This window comes from Erinaceus europaeus, chromosome 2 (genome assembly GCF_950295315.1).
Source record: "Erinaceus europaeus chromosome 2, mEriEur2.1, whole genome shotgun sequence".
Lineage (NCBI taxonomy): Eukaryota > Metazoa > Chordata > Mammalia > Eulipotyphla > Erinaceidae > Erinaceus > Erinaceus europaeus.
Window position 1 is genome coordinate 181,041,180 of NC_080163.1, and position 16,362 is coordinate 181,057,541.

Genomic DNA, 16,362 nt, shown 5'->3' on the forward strand with positions numbered 1-16,362 from the left:
GACTCAATAAGTTCAGCAAGCAAGTAGAAAGACCTACAAAAAAAGACACCATAAAAGCAATATTCTTGCCTTTAGGTTCATGATTAGCCAACAATTTGTTCTGCTTTATAACTTAATGCTTTTCAGGTGGCAGATGCTACCATGACACCAATCTGACTTCCCTGGGCAGATGACCTCACCAATGTGTCCTGGAGCCCCACCTCCCCAGAACCCTGCCCCACTGGGGAAAGATAGAAATATAGTGAGGGTATGAATCAATCTGTCAACACCCATATCCAGCGGAGAAGCAATTACAGAAGCCACACCTTCCACCTTCTGCACCCCATAATGATCCTGGGTCCATGTTCCCAGAGGGATAAGAAATAGGGAACTTTCTAGTAGAGGGAATGGGATACAGAATTCTGGTGGTGGGAATTGTATGAAACTGTAACCCTCTTGTGCCACAGTCTTGTCAATCATTATTAAATCACTATTTAAAAAGAAAAATTAAGGGAGTCGGGCGGTAGCACAGCGGGTTAAGCACACGTGGTGCAAAGCACAGGATCCTGGTTCGAGCCCCCCAGCTCCCCACCTGCAAGGGAGTCGCTTCACAGGCGGTGAAGCAGGTCTGCAGGTGTCTATCTTTCTCTCCCCCTCTCTGTCTTCCCCTCCTCTTTCTATTTCTCTCTGTCCTATCCAACTACGATGACATCAATAGTAACTACAACAATAAAACAACAAGGACAACAAAAGGGAATAAATAAATATAAAATTTTTTAATTTACTTATTTCCCCTAGATTAAAACTTCTCCACCTTATTTTTGTGCCCTCCGTAATTAATTATTCAGCTTATATTCACTTTCAAATGCAAAGATTTTATAGTTAAGACATCACCAGCGGGGAGGGTAGATGGAGGTGGTGGCACACCCCATTGAGCCCACATGCTCAAGGACCTGGGTTCAAACCCCTGGCCCCCCACCTACACGGAGACAGTTTTTCAAATGGCAAAGCAGTGCCACAGGTGTCTCTCTTTCTCTCTCCCTCTTTTTGTTGTCTAGAGACAGAAAGAAATCAAGACGGAAATGGAAGATAGAGACATAGGCAAAGAGAGAGAAAGAGAGAGAGAGAAAGACCTGCAGTACTGCTTTGCTTCACCGCTCACGAAACTCCCTGCTGCAGGTGGAGACTGGGGGCTTGAACCTGGTTTTGCACATAGTAAGGTATGCCACCACCAGACCCCACTCTCTATTTCCCATTTCCCTCTCGATTTCTGTCTCAATTAAAAAAAAAAAAGACATCATCAGTGGGGACAGCAAAATAGCTCATTTGAGAGCTTGTTTGGAGGTTCTAGCGGGGAGCGCAGCTACTCGTATACCCTCGACTGAAGACCGGTCCGTCTCTATTCCGGGAAGGCTGTCCTCTTCGACCGACCGAGTGCACAGCTTCAGGAGGGACGCACATGGAGCGGTGAGGGAGGGAGGGGTCCATCTGCCTAGCCAGCCAGATCAGCCGAATCAACCTTGGCGATCAGTGGGGTGACAGATGTCGCAGCCAGATCGCTCTCACATCCAAAATAGCTCACTTGAATAATGAGCTGCTTGGGGATGCATTGGATCGACCTTCTCGTGGTGCATCCCATGAGTACCCATTCATTGGGGAAACTGACGATCCTTCCTAGCCGACTGAATCCACATGGATCCCAGTCACTTTCAAAGCCAGCAACAAGCAGCTCCTGACAGCTTTCAACCTGACGCTGTTGACTGGCTACGGAAGAAGGGCAAACGCTAGAAGAAGAAATGAGCTGCTTTGCTATGTGTGCAGCCCAGATTTTGGGCTTGGCACCAACCACACTGAAAGAAGCTTGGGTGTTGTATCTCTCGCTTGCTGATAAAAACCAACAAAAACATCACCGATGAAAACTCTTTATTCACATGGATATAAACTAAGGTTGCTTGTGTCATTGACTCAAGGAAATTAATTTACTGTTACTCTCTTTTTTTTTTTTTTTGGCTTACTTTTTCCCCTCCTATCCCCTTCCATGCTAGTTCAACTTCTTCCCTTTTCCTTTTTCTTAATTATTTGGTCCGCGGGATTTCTGTGGAATAGCCGAATCCTAACCTGGCTGGTTTCCCAATTCCCCAGTTCAAGTGAATGTAGACTCAGGTACAATCAGAAGAACTGTCTGAACACTGAAGTTTTTTGTTCCTCTTCCTCCCACTTGGTAGCTGAGAACCTAGCCTGCTGAAAAGGCCTCTTAAAGATATGTGGAAGTCCCCCAACAGGTTTCTCAGGGGGAAAGCCCAGTCCATTACTGCAACTGGAATCTTCAATTTTTCTCCCTTCCTTCCTTCTGTCACCACCTGCTGAGTCCAGACCCCAAGCATCTTGCTGTGTCATTCCTCACATACTCCAACCACGCAGCTTGTTCTATGAATTTGGGTGGACAGCTGCACCACTGTTTACCAGGGAAACAAACCACAGCTGCTCAAAATCCAAGTGTGTATGTCCTAAAGCCGAGCCAAATAGCAAACACCACAGTGCCATCAGAGGACTGAGGCTGTGCTACTACCAGGTCAAGCTACTAAATCTGGCTCCATTGCATTGGGGATGAGTCCTCTCCTCAGTTAAGTTTCGATCTCTCGAGCAGTTGTATTTTTCAGGGACGGCTCGGCCCTAACCAGGTCCTTACCTGATGTCTAGCCATGAAGCAAGTCTAGCTAGGGCCTCTACAAGATTTCGCCACAATGCCACAGGAAGGACAGTCCAACCAAAGGCAGTAACAAACTCAGGTGCGGGGAGCCATTACGGAATGCCAATTTGGACGGGGGACGGGATGATAATAAGTAGCCCATAGCAGATGTGGGGCGACGTGGCGACTCCAAAATTAACCCACACTAACTTCTAGACCCAGAGGCCCGCTGAGAGGGCACCACACGGCCCTGGGGTCCTCGACCTCGTTCGCCCTAAAGTTGTCACACCGGGCCGCCCCGGGGCTCCTTCGCACCCGCGCCACCTCAGAGCCCCGGCAATGCCCGCGGGAGGGGCGTGATCCTCGCCCCGCCCCCGCCGCCCGCCACTCGGGTCACCTGACCTGCCCGCGGCTCACGTGATCCGTCCCCAGCACCGCCATTTTGGAGCTCCGGATGAGGAGGGGGAAAGCGGGGGGTGGAAAAAGAGAGAAAAAGAGTCGGGAGAGAGGTGGGCAAGGAGTAGGGCGAGGGCACGGCCGGGCTCCTGGCCGGCCCGAGGAGGCTCGCGGAAGCAGCAGCCGCCGCCCGACCGCAGGTACCGCGCCCCGGGGCCGCCCCGCCGCCCGCTCTTAGCGCCGCCGGCCGCCGCCAGCCATGTGCGTGCTCCCCTCAGGCCTCTACCTGCTCCCGCTTCCTCCTCCGCCGCCGGCCCACACCCGCCGGGTGCTCGCCACACGCCCCGAGTTTCTAGTCCCCTTTTTCAGCCCTGCGGAGACCTGGGGCTCATCCGGCAGCAGGGTGTGGGGGGCCTGGCCTCGTCCCGCGTAGCGTCATCGCCTGGCCCCGGGCAGGCCGGCCCGCCCGCCGCTCAGCTGTTGGGGACCCGCTCGGGGAGCCAGCCGGGAACCCAGCGAACCACTGTCTCCTCGCCCGCATCTGACTGGCTTTTCTCACCTCCCAGGCCTTGAACTTCTGCTGGTGGGAGTGGGAGGTGGGGAACGGGGTTGGGGGGGGGAGGAAGAAGAGAAAAAGAAAAAAAAAAAAAAAAGTAGTCTGGCTTTCTGCGCCTTTGAGGAGTTTCTTGGATGAAATGGGCTTCCCCCTGAGACCACGGAGGGAAAGCGCTCAGCCTGTTAAGACCTTGAGGGCATCCAGAGTGAAGGGTGTGTGTGTGTGTGTGGCACGATGCCGGCCTCCCAACCCCGGGGGCTGTCTTTTTAGTTACTGCGGTGTGACTTGGCCATCAAATCTACTCTCTTAACAGATTGCTGGAGTAGAGACCTCCTCGAGGGGCTTGGGGTCTTGTTTTGTTTTGTTTGGGGTTTTTTTTTTTTTGTCTGTTTGTTTTGTTTTCTTCTTCAGTACTCTATTCGGACTCTAATTGGAAGAGAGTCCGGTTCCTTGTTTCATGACTTCACTCGTATAAAATTAACTTCAGACTTTCTACCCTGACAGTGAATTGTTTATTTAACCATATCTTTAAGATAACGGTTGCATTCGAAGAAAAGAATAAGCATTCTTTTGATCTCTTAGCTAGGAGACAAAGAAATGTAAAAGGCCGTGACAGGAAACTACATCAGAAAATATATAGGTCAGTCTTCTATGCTACCATTTAGCAAGTCCACAGTTTGTAAAACTATTTGGTTTGCAAACTCATTCTTTAGATTTGATTTGATTTGATTTCAAATTAAAATAGCAAAGTAAGGGAAAGGATAGCATAATAATCATACAAAGAGATTCTCATGCCTGAGATTCCAAAGTCCCAGGATTCTCCAAGCAGCGCTCTGGTGGGGGGGGGGGGCAGCAATATATATAATATATTGTTACATATTAACTATCACTAAAACCACTGGTGTTTATAGTCAGATACATTCTGAGCTAAGGCATAAAATACACAACTGCAAGAAATTTACATAGCTGTATTTTCTGATTTGTGCAAGGTCTGAAAGTATCTTTGTTGGGTGAATTATGTAAATTTTATCACATAGTTGGATTGCATTAACATTTCTCTGAATTTTCTTAGTGACATAGAATATTGGCAGATTTTTTCCAGTCAGAAATAATACTTTCACCAAGAAAAAGAAATGTTTGATACTATGTACTTTTTTTTCTTGACCACAGCTGGACTTGAAGAGGACTGTGTTAATGTCAGGAACTGATTTGAGAGACACTGGCTCTGCCACTTAACAGCCATGTAACCTTAGGTAAGTTTCTCAAACTGTACTGTTTACTTATTTGCAAAATTGTGTAACATAAGGGGTCGGGTAGTAGCAGCGGGTTAAGTGCACATGGTGTAAAGTGCAAGGACCAGCATAAGGATCCTTGTTGGAGCCCCCAGCTCCCCACCTGCAGGGGAGTCTCTTCACAGGCAGTGAAGCAGGTCTACAGGTGTCTGTCTCCTTTTCTCTCTGTCCTATCCAACAACAACGACATCAATAACAACCACAGTAATAACTACAACAATAAAACAAGGGCAACAAAAGGGAATAAATAAATAAATATTAATTTAAAAAATAATTGTAATGTATACCTGGCCTCTCCCTAAGAGTTAAGACAATGAAACCCCACCACTAATGTGTTGGATGCTGCCTACCTGTAGCTGGCTGTTACTTATTTTCTCAGTACTGGTACTTTATACATTGTGTCCTCACTGGGAAATAAGAGGACAATTGGCATATTGAAAAGGGATGGAATTAGAGGCAGACCTGGATCTCCCCACCTTCCCCGCCCCCAACTGGAAGGAAGAAAGAGAACAGAGCTCGACTCTGCCATTTTATGCAGTGCTGGCATTCACACTCAGTGCTCCATATATGAGAGGCATATGCTCCACTTGCTGAGCCACCTCCTCATCCCCTAGATAACTAGGGTGAGGTTACTGGATACGAGTAACCAAATAGCACTTTACACACAGGAGCCTCAGATTTCTCATCTTAAAAAAAAAAAAAAAAAAAAAAACAGTGAGAAGAGAGATGAGTATTATCAGGAATCCTCTAAATGTACCGAAAAGCTCCACCAGCACTACAGGATAATGTGCACGGGGATAAGGATTCCCTCCTACCAACTTTGGTAGTCTTTAGCCCTGTGCTTGGCACATTATTTGTGCTCAGTAAATGTTAAATCTGAACATTGGTTAACAGTAGTTAGACCTTATGTCTTAATTGCAGCTGCCAAATTAGAATATTCTCTCAGGCTGCATGCCAGCTAGGAAATTTTAGGCTATGAAATCCATGTAATTATGATATCTAAACTTGTTTGTTTGGGGGGCTTTTTTTCCCCCTTAGTGGCAGTTAATTAAGCTAAAGAGATATTTATTCAAATAAATTATAGCTGACACCAAGGTAAATCTATAAAGTGTAAGCAGATTGTTGTTCGTTTGTTTGTTTAACTTTATTCAATAGAACAGGAATTACGAAGGTGGGGGATAAACAGAGAGACACCTAGTAAAGCTTTCCCCCTGCAGGTGGGGACCAGGGCTTTGAACCTGGGTCCTTGTGCATAGGAATACATGCACTTAACCAGGTGTGCCACCACCCAGCCCCTGTAAGCAGGTTTGAACATTTTTATACACAGTTTATCATAATTCAGAGACATGAAGTTCACCCAGCGCCACTCAAGTTCTACATCTGAGGTGTCTAAAACCCACAGGCATGGTGACTTACGTCAAGTCACATGGCTTTCTGAGGGCACTCTAGGAGATGCTTATGAGTTTATGTCCCTTGTCTTTTGACTGAAGCAAAATAAATGTTTTGTGTTTAATTACAGTAATCTAAAAGAATGGTAAATCGGTTCTTGTTTTTATACTAAAAATTTGTTTCATGTTGGAAAAGAACAAATTCTGTCTTAAAAGACTTAAAAAGCACACATTTTATTATGTGCAAAGACCTGAGTTCAGTGGTCCGGGAGGTGACACGGTAGATAAAGCATCGGACTCTCAAACATGAGGTCCTGAGTTCGATCCCTGGCAGCACATGTACCAGAGTGATGTCTGGTTCTTTCTCTTCCTATCCCTCTCATTGATAAATAAATAAAATATTTAAAAAAAAAAATTTTAAAGACCTGAGTTCTAATCCATGGTCACCCCAGGGAATCGCCCGCAAAGGAGAAGCTTCAGGAGCAGCAGAGGAGTTCTGTGGTGTCTGTCTTTCTCTTTCTGCTGCTCATCCTCTAGCTAAAAAAAATAATAAGAATCAGGAGTCGGGCAGTAGCGCAGCGGGTTAAGCGCTGATGGCGCAAAGCTCAAGGATCCCGGTTCAAGCCCCTGGCTCCCCACCTGCAGGGGAGTCACTTCACAGACGGTGAAGCAGGTCTGCAGGTGTCTATCTTTCTCTCCCCCTCTCTGTCTTCCCCTCCTCTCTCCATTTCTCTCTGTCCTATACAACAACAATGACATCAGTAACAACAACAATAACTACAACAGTAAAACAACAAGGGCAACAAAAGGGTATAAATAAATAATTTTTTTTTATATATAAAGGAGTCTTCCAGGAGCAGTGGAATCATGCAAGCAAAAATAAGACAGAAAAGATTCCGTACAACATACTGTTCTGTCTTTGTACATACACAGAAAATTACAACCTTCCTCTAGGCCCATGTGAATTGTTCAGCTTGACTTGACTTGTGGTAACCATGCTGCCATAACTGAAAGGAACTAATTAGATATACAAACAAAACAGTGAATTATAAGAAAATAAGGACAACCGAAATAATTTGCCTCTTGTCTTAATTATCAGCTTCTGCCTGTGGAATCGGTTGTTTAGAAAAGACTTGAGACTCGCTTGTAAAACTTTGCTGATTTGACACACAACTTTCATTTGTTTGTGATAGTCCTATGTGTTCGGTCTAAGATTGTTAATCATTAGTCTAAAGACATTAAACAAGAAGCCCCATATTCTCTGACGCCTTTAGTCTTTTCTCCTAGGAAACTTTCTTATTCAGCTAGAGCACACTTTTCACTAACCCCCTGACAACATGCTTATTCCCATTTCTAAATATATAAGTGTTTTAGGTACCTTCCTTGTCAGTCTTAACTCTTAAACCAGTAGAATTCCCCCCAAAAAAGTCTACATCAATTAGAATAATTCAAGAAGTGTATGTTTACAAAGATAGATGTATAGGATTTATATAGGTAGACCACAGAGATAGTGTTACTTATCAGGATCTAGTGGCATCAAAAGAGTGCCAGCAGCAGTAAAGTCTTCAGAGTAGCCTGCCTGAGGAGTATAGCCACCTGTTGAGGAACATAACCAGGAGAGACAACAGAGATCCAAGGGAGTAAATAATCCTGATCTCATTTGACTGTCTCACTCTGATCTGTCATGGCTCCCCATTGGCATACCTCGGCCAGAAACAAAGAGCATGGAAACCTAATAGTATAATTCCTCCTGGGGTGGAGACTAGAATGGGGAAGAGAGACAGTGAACCTAGATCTGGCCTCTGTACGGAGACTTTGCATACTTTCCTTGACCAAAGCCAGCTCTTTGGTCTCTGTTGGCGTTTGATCATTCACTCTTGCCTTCTTACCCTTGGTACATTGTCTAAAAGCCATTCCTTTTTTGACACTTTTAATGTTTATCTTATTCACTCATTTAAGTTACTTATACTGCGGTATTTTGCCATTCTTTATGCAATACACATAATTTTATATATAACTTGAGAAAAAGAAAAGGAATCGTGTAGTTGGAACTCTCAGGTACTCATTTCTCAATGTCAGTTACAAAATTTTTCTTTTTTTTTTTTTTTTTTTTACTTCTACCCTTTCCACATCCCTTTTATTTTTAATTATTTTTAACCTGCACTTACATTGATTTTTTTTTGAAGAAGAAGAAGAGTTATAATCTGATCTTGCTATTGAACCACTAGAATGTTTGGACTCTTTTTTTTTTCATCTCTCTTATTTAAATCGTTTTACTTGATAGGCAGTCATGCTGTGTGCATGCACTAGTAGTGGCTTAAGTGAAATTTTTTATGGAAAATTTGTGGCTTTCTACTCAATTTTCACATCCTCCTTATTGTGAGGGAGCTTTGTTTTTCTTTTTTTTTTAATTTTTTATTATCTTTTATTTTTATTGGATAGAGACAGCCAGAAATTCAGAGAGGAAGAGGGAGACAGAGAGGGAAAGAAACAGAGAGACACGTGAAGCCCTGCTTCACCACTCATGAAGCTTTCCCTCTGCAGATGGGGACGGGGGCTCGAACCTGGGTCCTTGTGCATTATAATGTATGCTCAACCAGGTGCACCAACACTTGGTGATTGTTTTTTGTTTGTTTGTTTGTTTTTTAAAAAAAAAAACTCATCAATGAGAGAGGAAAGGAAACCAGAGTATCAGTCTGGGATATCCAATGTTAGCGATTGAACTCGGAACCTCATACTTGAGAGTCCAGTGTTTTGTCCACTCTTCCCCCTCTGAGGCCACTGTTGTGAGTTCTTTTTTGGTTTGTTTGTTTTCTCACACTTTGTCATTCTCCCCCATCACCACAGCTTCACTGCTCTGGGATGGGTTTGTTTGTCTGTCTGTTTTTAATACAGAGAGAGGAAAAAACTACTCCAACACCAAAATTTTCACCAGCACCCTGAGGACTGGACTAAAACCTGGGTTGTGCGCATGACACACTATCCAGGTGATCTATTTTGCCAGCCCAAATGTTTTTTTCAGTCAGAGACATGACTTGTACATTGATTTTTGCCAGGTGGACCAAAACTGGTTTTTCAGGTGTTTCTTGATGCATTTTATGTTGTCATAGCTGTTTTATAGCTGCCATTTCTGTACTTATTCCCAAATGTATGCAGCCTCTAAAATGAGATACTTACATAAATGTACAGGGAAAACTGGAGCATCTGCTGCAAATTTCCATTAGCTCTTAATGCCTGAGCAGACACAGCTTTAAAAACCTGAATGTTTTGTCAGATTCTTTTTGCATTAGTCTTTATCTTGAGATAAGATGAACTCCTCCTCTTCATTAATTTTCTCTTTAAAGTACACACTGAAATCTCCACAGGGGGCAATTTGTACTGCGGTATCTCCCTCCTATTATATCACCAAGTAGAAGAGGAATAACATGAGTCACCTTTGTAACCCGTGGGTGTGCAGTCTGTTGAGCAAATACGCACTTGTTAACCTCCAGATTATCAATCAGCTTACGTGGATGGCACATTTTATGGCGAAGACATCTTAGAACTACAGTAGAACACCATATCTTCTGCAAGAAATGAAATGTCGGAGGATTCCTATTATTCATCATTATCTTAACAATTGAATCAAAATAAAAGCCTTAAATGAATAGCCCATAAAGGAACTCAGTAGTCATTTGAAGAGCCACAGCTCCCTTTAACCTAAACAGTTGGAATTGTCAGATGTTAAAATGAAATCAAGGCGGGGGGGGGGGGGGGGGGCGGCGGCACCCTGGCTGTGGTGCACCTGTTTAAGCTCACACACGACATTGTACAAGGACCCAGGTTCAAGTCCCTGGTCCCCACCTGCAGAGGGAAAGTTTCAAAGTGATGAAGCAGAGCTGCAGATGTCTCTCTGTTAACTTTCCCTCTCTACCTCCTCCCCTCTCAGTTTCTCTCTGTCTATGTGTAATAATAAATATATATAATTTTTTTAAGTGTAAAATGAAATCACAATTTTTTTTAAGAGGAATAATAGGTTATTTCTCCCTCTTCAGTGACTTAACGGTTTGAGTGTGAAGACTTAAAAAACGTTTTGTTCTTCCCAGGTAAGACATATGTAAAAAACATAGTCTTTTGAGAGGTTTCAAGCCTCTTGGGTTGTTTAGCTCCTTTGGTTGTTTAGAAAGAAGTTAAGGGGCCTCTGGCCTTTGGGGGCTGGGATAGTTCTCGTTGTCATAGCTGGGGGATGCATTCCCTGCTGTGACTGCTGTTAAGAGGTGGGGTTGGGGAGAGGAATTAATCTTGTAAGGCAGAATATTAGGAAGAAGGAATGAGACAGTACTAAAGAAGCAGAGAGGAGATAAGGATCTAGGTATAGAGAGCTAGTGTACCAGTCCAGGTAGAAAATAAGAGGAAAGGTCAGTTGTTGATGTGGGAAAACCAAACAGTAAAGTATGTTCTCAGTAGTGGCGAAAGAAACTTAGATATTGGTCGGTCAGCCACTGGGAGGAAGAAGAGCCACAATACATCTCCTAAAATAAGAATTCTGGGAGTCGGGTGGTAGCGGAGCAGGTTAAGCGCACATGGCGCGAAGCTCAAGGGCCAGCATAAGGATCCCGGTTTGATTCCCCGGCTCCCCACCTGCAGGGGTGGGGAGCTTCACAGGCGGTGAAGCAGGTCTGCAAGTGTCTCTATCTTTCTCTCCCCCTCTCTGTCCTCCCCTCCTCTCCATTTCTCTCTATCCTATCTAACAACAACTACAACAATAAAACAACAAGGGCCACAAAAGGGAAAAATAAATAAATATTTAAAAGATCTTCAAAAAAGAATTCAAAGCCTGTGACTAAAGTTTAAGAATAGTATGGTCTTTGATCTCTAGTGCCTTTAAAGAAAATATGCTGGATGTATCAAACATAAGATTCCAGAATGTACCTAAAATATGGAAAAACAACACTTGTTGCTGGAAAAAAGCCTACGCTTAAAATGTGATCCAAGTCAGCAAATTAATCTCACTTTAAGCCAAAGAAAATGTTGGAAATAAAAGTCACTGCCAAGAAATAGAATACTCGAGATTTAGGCTAAAAGATAATACGGGTATTTTATGTTGAGTGATTTTCCCGGCCATAGTGCACTACTAGAACTACAGATGACCCTTCTAAAGACTGCATATTTAGATCTGAAACAGTGAGGATATCAATATCTTCCTGTTCTGATATCCCTTTCTCTTTTAGGAGAAAAACAACTGTGTGCTTAAGTAATAATTTACCACTAATATGACCTCTAGGAAAAGCCACAACATACTTTGTGGTTTTATCTTCAGGAAGATAAGTTAAAGGAAGTAAAAGCAGGAACTGGATCATTGCTTTTTATGTAGTTTCACTTGCAGAGTACTTCTCACTGTGCCCTTTACAACAGCTTGTATAACTAGCTCTACATTTCCAAGGATTTGAGGAGAAAATAGAAAATTTATGCTATCAATAACAAAACTATTATTGTATTTGTCAAAAGTTGTCTCCCAAGAATTGTTTCATGTATCAACTTCGCAAAAAGCCCTGAGTAGTTTCACATGTACAGGGAGTTATGTTCTTTTAGTCAAGGAACTAGGGTTACTTTTTTTTTTGGCATTGATCACAAGAGTACTAATTAGGCCCAGCTAGATGTCTAAGGAAAAGAACATGAAGGAAAAAGGAGATGTAGGTTGTGAAAGTGGTTTCCAAAGAAAAGAATAAAAAGGAAGGAAGGTCTCCACCCTCAATCTTGGTAGGAGATAATGTTCCAAACAAATTTTCCCCCTACCAGCATTACTACTGGGGCAGTGTCTGTGTGCCTCTATTATTCCTTGCAAGTTTTTGTTATTGTTTTGTTTAATGTTTTTGTTTATTTATAAAATGGGAATATTGACAAGACCATAGAGTAAGAGGGGTACATTTCCACACAATTCCCACCACCAGAACTCCGAATCTCACCCCCTCCCTTGAAAACTTCCCTATTTATCCCTATGGGATTATGGAACCAGGATCATTATGGGATGCAGAAGGTGGACTGCTCAGCTAAGGTGGTGCTGAGGATTGAATCTATGGGACCTTCGGTGCCCCAGGCATAAAAGACTTTCTGCATAACCACTATACTGTCTCCCCCTCCCCCTTCCTTTCTCTCTCCCTCTCTTTCTTGGTGGAGGATGAGAAGTAGGGGAAAGGGAAAAGACACCATCAGCACTACTTCACCATTCATGAAGTTTCCCCCTACAAGCGAGGACCAGGGACTTGAATCTGGATCCACATACATGGTAACGTGCACTCTACTATGTGTGTCCCCACCTGGCTCCCAAGTTCAAAAATTTAAGCCACCATTGGGAATATTGATATGGAACTCCAGCTTAGAAATATTTAGATTGGGGGCCGGGTGGTAGCGCAGCAGGTGAAACACACATCGCAAGGACCAGTGTAAGAGTCCTGGTTCAAGCCCCCAGCTCCCCACCTGCAGGTGGGTCGCTTCACAAGTGGTAAGGCAGGTCTTTCTCTTCCCCTCCTCTCTCCATTTCTCTCTGTCCTATCTAATGACAGCAATAACAACAACAATAAACAACAAGGGGGGGCCTCCAGTCATAGTGGATGTAAAGTGCAGGCACCAAGCCCCAGCGATAACCCTGGAGGCAAAAATAAATGCATAAAGATTTTTTAAAAAGGAATATTTAGATTAATTCAAACTCTTCCTTAAATTCCATACAGCAGTCATCTGTAACCTGGTATTCTATATATTATCCTTCTCAGATATGGAAGAAACTAGCAGTGTTGCCATGCTGGTGCCAGATATTGGGGAACAAGAAGCTATATTGACTGCTGAAACTGTCATCAGTACATCACTGGATATTGAACAAAGAAAAGTTAAAACAGATCCATTAATCCATGTTATTCAGAAGTTAAGCAAGATAGTGGAACATGAAAAGTCACAAAAATGCCTTTTAATTGGAAAAAAACGCTCACGGCCTAGTGCTGTATCACAGTCTCTGGAGCCCCAAGAACATTGTGAAATTCCAACTAAAGTAGCCCATTCATCTGTTGCTGATAGTAGAAGAGCTGAGATGTCACAAACAAATTTTACCCCTGATTCCCTGGCCCACCCTGATGGGAAGGTTATGACTTACCAGTGTAGCCTCTGTAAGTTTCTGTCATCATCTTTTTCTGTGTTGAAAGATCATATCAAGCAGCACGGCCAGCAAAATGAAGTGATACTAATGTGCTCAGAGTGCCACATTACATCTAAGAGCCAAGAGGAGCTTGAAGCTCATGTGATAAATGACCATGAAAATGATGCCAGCAGTCACACTCAACCCAGAACTCAACAGTGCATAAGTCCCTCCAACCCCTTGTGTCAGAGACCCACCAAAAGAAGTAATGGAACCATTCCTGATATCCCAATAAGTATAGACAGCTCACAGATCCATAATGTCCAGACTGCATCTGTGGCAGAAATGGGTAAGAGGAAATGGTACGCATATGAACAGTACGGCATGTATCGATGCTTGTTTTGTAGTTACACCTGTGGCCAGCAGAGAATGTTGAAAACGCATGCTTGGAAACATGCCGGCGAGGTGGATTGCTCCTATCCCATCTTTGAGAATGAAAATGAGCCCCTAGGCTTGTTGGATTCTTCCGTGACTGCTGCATCCAGCGGAGTTGATGCGGTGGTCATTTCCATTGGAGACAATGAACTGAGCATCCACAACGGGCCATCAGTTCACGTGCAGATTTGCAGCTCCGAAGCATTATCATCTGCCTCTCATTTAGAACAGAGTGTGGAAGGGGGCGTTCACCTAGGGCAGTCAGTCACCCTTGACCCTAGTGAGGAAGAAATGCTTGAGGTGATTTCTGATGCAGAGGAGAATCTGATTGCTGATAGCCTACTTTCATCAGCCCAGAAGATCATCAGCAGTAGCCCAAATCAGAAAGGTCATGTTAATGTGATAGTGGAGCGTTTACCGAGCGCTGAAGAAACTCTTTCACAGAAACATTTCCTCATGGATGCTGAAATTGAAGAGAGGAAAACTTTGAGCTCAGCAGAAGCCCCAATTGGGTATAAAGGAGCAGATAAAATTTACCATGCTGATACTGTAGATATCGGGGGTCTGATCATAGGCTGGAGCAACCCAGAGAAGAAAGACAATGAATTAATAAATAAAGGACTAGCTACTGATGAGAATGCCCCACCAGGGCGAAGAAGGACAAATTCTGAATCTCTTAGGCTACATTCATTGGCCGCAGAAGCCCTGGTCACAATGCCTATAAGAGCTGCAGAGCTAACAAGAGCCAACCTTGGACACTATGGGAATATAAACCGTTTAGATCCAGATACTGGACAAAGGCAAGTTGATAGCAGTACATTGGCGGCATATTCTAAAATGATGTCACCACTGAAAAACTCTCCAGAAGGATTAGCTAGTTTTAACCAAAGCAACTCTACCCTAGTCGCACTCCCAGAGGCTAGGCAGGAATTGTCAGATGGGCAAGTGAAGACAGGTATCAGCATGTCTCTACTCACCGTCATTGAAAAACTGAGAGAAAGGACAGACCAAAATGCTTCAGATGATGACATTCTGAAGGAGTTGCAGGATAATGCCCAGTGCCAACCCAACAGTGACGCAAGTTTGTTGGGAAGCAATGTAGTGGAGTACATCCCTAATGCTGAGCAGCCATACCGCTGCCGCCTGTGTCACTACACGAGTGGCAACAAGGGCTACATCAAGCAGCACTTACGGGTCCATCGACAGAGACAGCCATATCAGTGTCCTATCTGTGAGCACATAGCTGACAACAGTAAAGATCTGGAGAGCCACATGATCCACCACTGTAAAACAAGACTGTACCAGTGCAAGCAGTGCGAAGAGTCTTTTCACTATAAGGTAAGCATTGGTTCATGAGGTCACTCAGCTACCCTTACTTTAAGATCAAAGAGGAAACTTCATAGATAACAGCCCCATTAGATACATTAGATAGATAAGGGCCAGAAATGTTCAGTGATTTACCCTGGAGAATTCGAGGTCTTCAGACAGAACTTCTGTAGAGGGAGTCGGGCTGTAGCGCAGCGGGTTAAGCGCAGGTGGTGCAAAGCACAAGGACTGGCATAAGGATCCCGGTTCAAGCCCCGGCTCCCCACCTGCAGGGGAGTCGCTTCACAGGCGGTGAAGCAGGTCTGCAGGTGTCTATCTTTCTCTCCTCCTCTCTGTCTTCCCCTCCTCTCTCCATTTCTCTCTGTCCTATCCAACGACAACAACAATAATAACTACAACAATAAAACAACAAGGGCAACAAAAGGGAATAAATAAATAAAATAAATATTTTTTAAAAAAATTAAAAAAGAACTTCCGTAGAGTTCTTTAACCCCTGCCTGTTGCCTCCTTAACAGCCTTTATTGCGTGGTTGTGTTTTTTAATGTGTTGATTTTAAATCCTAAAGGGAATTACAAAGGACAAATACTAAAATGACCTAACACATTTGACTTAAGCAGACTTAATTATCAGCACAAAATGTCCTTTTTATCTTCATGGTCCCAAAATGCAGGTTGTTTATTTGAGCTGCTACAAACCAACAAACAGTGATGTATATCTCTACAGGAAAAAAATAAAAAGACTATTCATTTAATGAATGTCAATATGATAGAAATAGAGCCCCGTATGCTGTTTTGTGTGCAGTTTCAAAGGTTGTTTGGAGTCTATCATAAGTCTTATAAAACCAGCTGATATGCAGTACTGTTCTTTTGTAAAGAAAATGGGTTCATTGAATCATAAATTTGGGGGGATTGGGCAGTAGTGCACCAGGTTAACCGCACATAGTACAGATCACAGGGATCCTGGTTCGAGCCCCCTGGCTCCTCCTGTCTCTCCCCCCCCCCACACCCCCAGGGGTGGGGGAGGTGGTAGCTTCAAAAGCAGTGAAGCAGGTTTGCAGGTTTCTGTCTTTCCCCTTCCTCTCTCAGTTCTTTTCTGTCCTATCAATAAAATGGGAAAAAAATGGCCTCCGGAAGCAGTGGATTTGGAGTGCCAGCACTGAGTCCCAGCAATAACCCTGGAGGCAAAAAACCAAAAAA

General features: G+C 43.7%; 1 protein-coding gene across 7 annotated transcripts in view; it reads left to right on the forward strand.

The window, feature by feature from the left end:
- The first annotated feature begins 3,093 nt into the window (after positions 1–3,093).
- The window catches only part of ZNF507 (zinc finger protein 507), a 33,087-nt gene continuing 19,818 nt past the window's right edge, over positions 3,094–16,362 (forward strand). Inside the window, exons 1-4 of one of the 7 annotated variants that reach the window (XM_060185657.1) lie at positions 3,332–3,660; positions 4,203–4,260; positions 4,791–4,873; positions 13,050–15,178. In XM_060185657.1, the coding sequence (XP_060041640.1) occupies positions 13,052–15,178 (2,127 nt within the window). In that variant the 5' untranslated portion in view covers positions 3,332–3,660; positions 4,203–4,260; positions 4,791–4,873; positions 13,050–13,051. The other 6 variants (XM_060185658.1, XR_009548318.1, XM_060185654.1 and 3 more) reach the window with 6 other exon arrangements.